At 39.7% G+C, this 3,623-nt stretch overlaps 1 protein-coding gene across 1 annotated transcript; it reads left to right on the top strand.

Annotated features, from left to right (window-relative positions):
* The first annotated feature begins 1,274 nt into the window (after positions 1–1,274).
* Positions 1,275–3,308, top strand: Spin4 (spindlin family member 4). Its single transcript, XM_027935760.2, has one exon. The coding sequence runs from the start codon at positions 1,597–1,599 to the stop codon at positions 2,344–2,346; it is 750 nt and encodes a 249-aa protein (XP_027791561.1). The 5' UTR covers positions 1,275–1,596; the 3' UTR covers positions 2,347–3,308.
* Positions 3,309–3,623: the final 315 nt, after the last annotated feature.

The following is a 3,623-nucleotide window of genomic DNA, read 5'->3' on the forward strand; positions in this document are numbered from 1 at the left end:
TTTCTCTTAGATTTTCCATATAACTATGCAGTGCTTTCAAAATTAGAATACTAGTAAATATAAACTCACACACACCATCTTCTCTTTCTACTAAATTGAGGCCATAATTTTGTTTTAATATTTTGTTTTTCCAAATATTGATCTTATTTCATATGTAGAAACCATGTCTTTAAAATATTCCCTAAAGACATGATTTAGATAAGCTAAATAAACCCCATATATGAAGATAAATAGTTTTATTACTTATTCTTGTATCATAGGGAATTTTGAATTAATAATGGGCCATTAAATGAACATTAAAATAAATAGTCTGGATCAAAAATCATGTTTTCATAACTATAGAAAATAACCAGAAAATTTTAATGATATAAATGACAAAAGTAAGATATAAAAGTATGACATATGCTCCCCACATGTTTATTACCAAGAGAGAAATCAACATGGTTAATATTTTACTGTATGTTTAGATACCAAGGTTAAGGTTAATTTCATATTTTATTTCACTATATTTTTAAAAATCTTCCACAACGTCGGTGTACCTCCTTACACTCGGAAATTAAAATAATTATTAAATAATCATTACCAGGAATATTCAGGTACAAAATATAAAGGAGAGTTTGAATCAAGATGGAGGACCGTTCACAGGCTTTATTTTCTCTGGTCTGTAATTCCTCAAACTGAAAGAAACTAGTTTGTATGTACATTTGTATGTGCAAACTCTGTGTGTGTGTGTGTGTGTGTGTGTGTGTGTTTTGAATATATGTATATATTTCGAAATGTTTGTGAGAAATTCCTGTAAGACAGGAGCAGATGAAGCCGCTGTGGAGGAAGCTGTTGGGCAGCAGGCAGCTCGAATGGGGGAGGGGAGCCTGCCTGTCTGACTGGGGTTTGAAGTAAACAGTCGGGGGGCGCGAGAGGAAATAAAGGAGAAAGCCTGTGTCAGTGTAGACTGAACGCGGGCGCGCGCGCTGACCCACCCCACTGCTGCCCGCGAAGCGGAAGGCGAGAAGGCAGAGGGCGGGACCGAGGTACAGGCGGGCTCGGAGGGGGCGGGCTCTTGAAGCTGCAAAAACCGCGGTTCCACTGCTGGGTCAAGCCAACTAGGACTGTGAAGGCCAGGCCGCGCGGACTCCTCAGAGACGTGCCGCCGCCTGCACTTTTACTGCTGCAGCCATCCCTTTATCTTTTGCCTTCCTTTCCCGCGGTCTCCTACGGTGTCGCGGTACTGCAACCTCAGCTTCAACTACAACAACAGCTAAGTGGCCGATTCTGGGACCTGGGGGTGGAGGTTGGGGCGGGCGCCAGGCGCGGACAGCACAGGCGTACCCGCCATCTCTTTCCAGCCACCACTGCTCCAGTCATCCCTCCCGGACGGCAGAAGAAAGCACCGTCGAGAGGCACACACTGTCCTTGTGCCCACAGTCAAGAGTTAGAGCGTTTCTGCCAAGCTCTGGTGAGATCTTTGATCTAGGAGAAGGGAGGACCCCTTTCTGAGATTGCAGAAAAAAAAAAAAAATCTTATTGGATAGTATTAACTTTTTGTCCTCTTAATCAAGCAAGGGGCAATTCTGTCTAAGTCCTCCTAAGCCCTGAACCATGTCTCCTCCGACCATGCCTCCCACGGGAGTAGATGGCGTGTCTGCATACCTGATGAAGAAAAGGCACACCCACAGGAAGCAGCGGCGCAAGCCCACTTTCCTCACTCGTAGGAACATCGTGGGCTGCCGCATTCAACACGGCTGGAAAGAAGGCAATGAGCCAGTGGAGCAGTGGAAAGGCACTGTGCTTGAGCAGGTTTCTGTGAAGCCTACACTTTACATCATTAAATATGATGGCAAAGATAGTGTGTATGGACTAGAACTGCACCGAGATAAAAGAGTTCTAGCGCTAGAGATTCTTCCTGAGAGAGTGCCAACTCCTCGAATTGATTCTCGCCTGGCAGATTCCTTGATTGGGAAGGCAGTGGGGCATGTGTTTGAAGGCGAGCATGGTAGGAAAGATGAATGGAAGGGTATGGTGCTGGCACGAGCCCCAGTGATGGATACTTGGTTTTATATAACGTATGAGAAAGATCCAGTCCTCTACATGTACACCCTGCTGGATGACTACAGAGATGGTGACCTGCGCATCATTCCAGATTCCAACTACTATTTCCCTATGGCAGAACGGGAGCCTGGAGAGGTGGTCGACAGCCTGGTGGGCAAGCAGGTGGAGCATGCCAAAGATGATGGGTCCAAGAGAACTGGCATTTTCATCCATCAAGTGGTGGCCAAGCCCTCTGTCTACTTCATTAAGTTTGATGATGATATTCACATTTATGTCTATGGTTTGGTGAAAACCCCATAAGTTCATTGTGCTCTTTGTAATAGTTGGGGAACTATTACTTAAAATATTTTGTATTTTCATAATTGTGAACTTTGAGAACAGTTTTGGCATCAGAAATTCAGGAAAGTAAGTAAATCTTATTGTGCCTCCAACTCTTGCATTGACTAATTCCACAGTTTTGCCCCAAGTATACTGTGGTAATTTTGATATTGCTTTGTTCTTTAATGGAACATATAAATTGGGTGCTAGTAGAATATTAAAGTGTCTGTATTTTAAATGTAAAAGTAGATTAACCCTACCCCATATCCTTCTCCCTCATTATTTTTAACCTTTCTACTTTCTTCTTCCCACATGTTGAGAATCTGTCCTACATCCTTCCATATTTTCTTCTTCTTCATGAAGTTTTTCATAGTATTTTCTGTTAAAATGGGAAGCCATATTATTTTCTCTAATTGCTTTTCTCACTTGACATAGATGACATCCTGGCTGATCAGTAGCTACAGTCAATCTCTCTCTCTCTCTCTCTCTCTAGCTCTCGCTCTCGCTCTTGCTCTCACCCTCACTCTAATAGTTGCATATTCAATACATGTAGATGTACCAAAAAGTATTCAACCTTTTTGTTACTGATATTCATTTATTTCCTTTTTCACCAACATAACACTACCAAAACACAAAGTGATGTTTTATTTCTATAGGTTGGATTCTCAGAAATGCTAACAAGTCATATGTTTTATTTTAAGAAATTAGGATTATCATTTAAAATGAAAGTGCCTATTTTCAGCATCCTCTGCAGCATCACTTTTTAAGATTTAAAAATCTGAAAGGTGAAAAATTATGTTATTGCTTGTCACTGTGACTGCCTTTTACCTGACTTCAAAGAGGATTTCTCTTTCTATTTGAGTGTTTTTCTTTTGTGATTTGACAATTATTATCCTTTCTTCATTTATCTATTGAATTGTTGATCTTTTCCTTAAAAATTTATGAAGTGCATTTAATAATTTGTAGCTTATGTGTTATGATTTTTCTATTATATAATCTTGATTTTATTGGTTATGTCTTTTATTTTATAATTGTAAAAAAATTAGGTAGATGATTGTCTCTTTTATAACTTTCATTTCCTGTTATTTTCCAGATGGATATCACCATCCTAAGTAATTCACCTACATTTCATAATTATTTTATTATTATTAAAGTTTAAGTGTTTGAGGCATATGAAATTCATTTTGGTATGTGGTATAAGATAGAGATCCAAGTATACATTTCATTCACATTGGATATCCAATTATACAATTTATTTT

This window comes from Marmota flaviventris, chromosome X, assembly GCF_047511675.1.
Source record: "Marmota flaviventris isolate mMarFla1 chromosome X, mMarFla1.hap1, whole genome shotgun sequence".
Classification (NCBI taxonomy): Eukaryota; Metazoa; Chordata; class Mammalia; order Rodentia; family Sciuridae; genus Marmota; species Marmota flaviventris.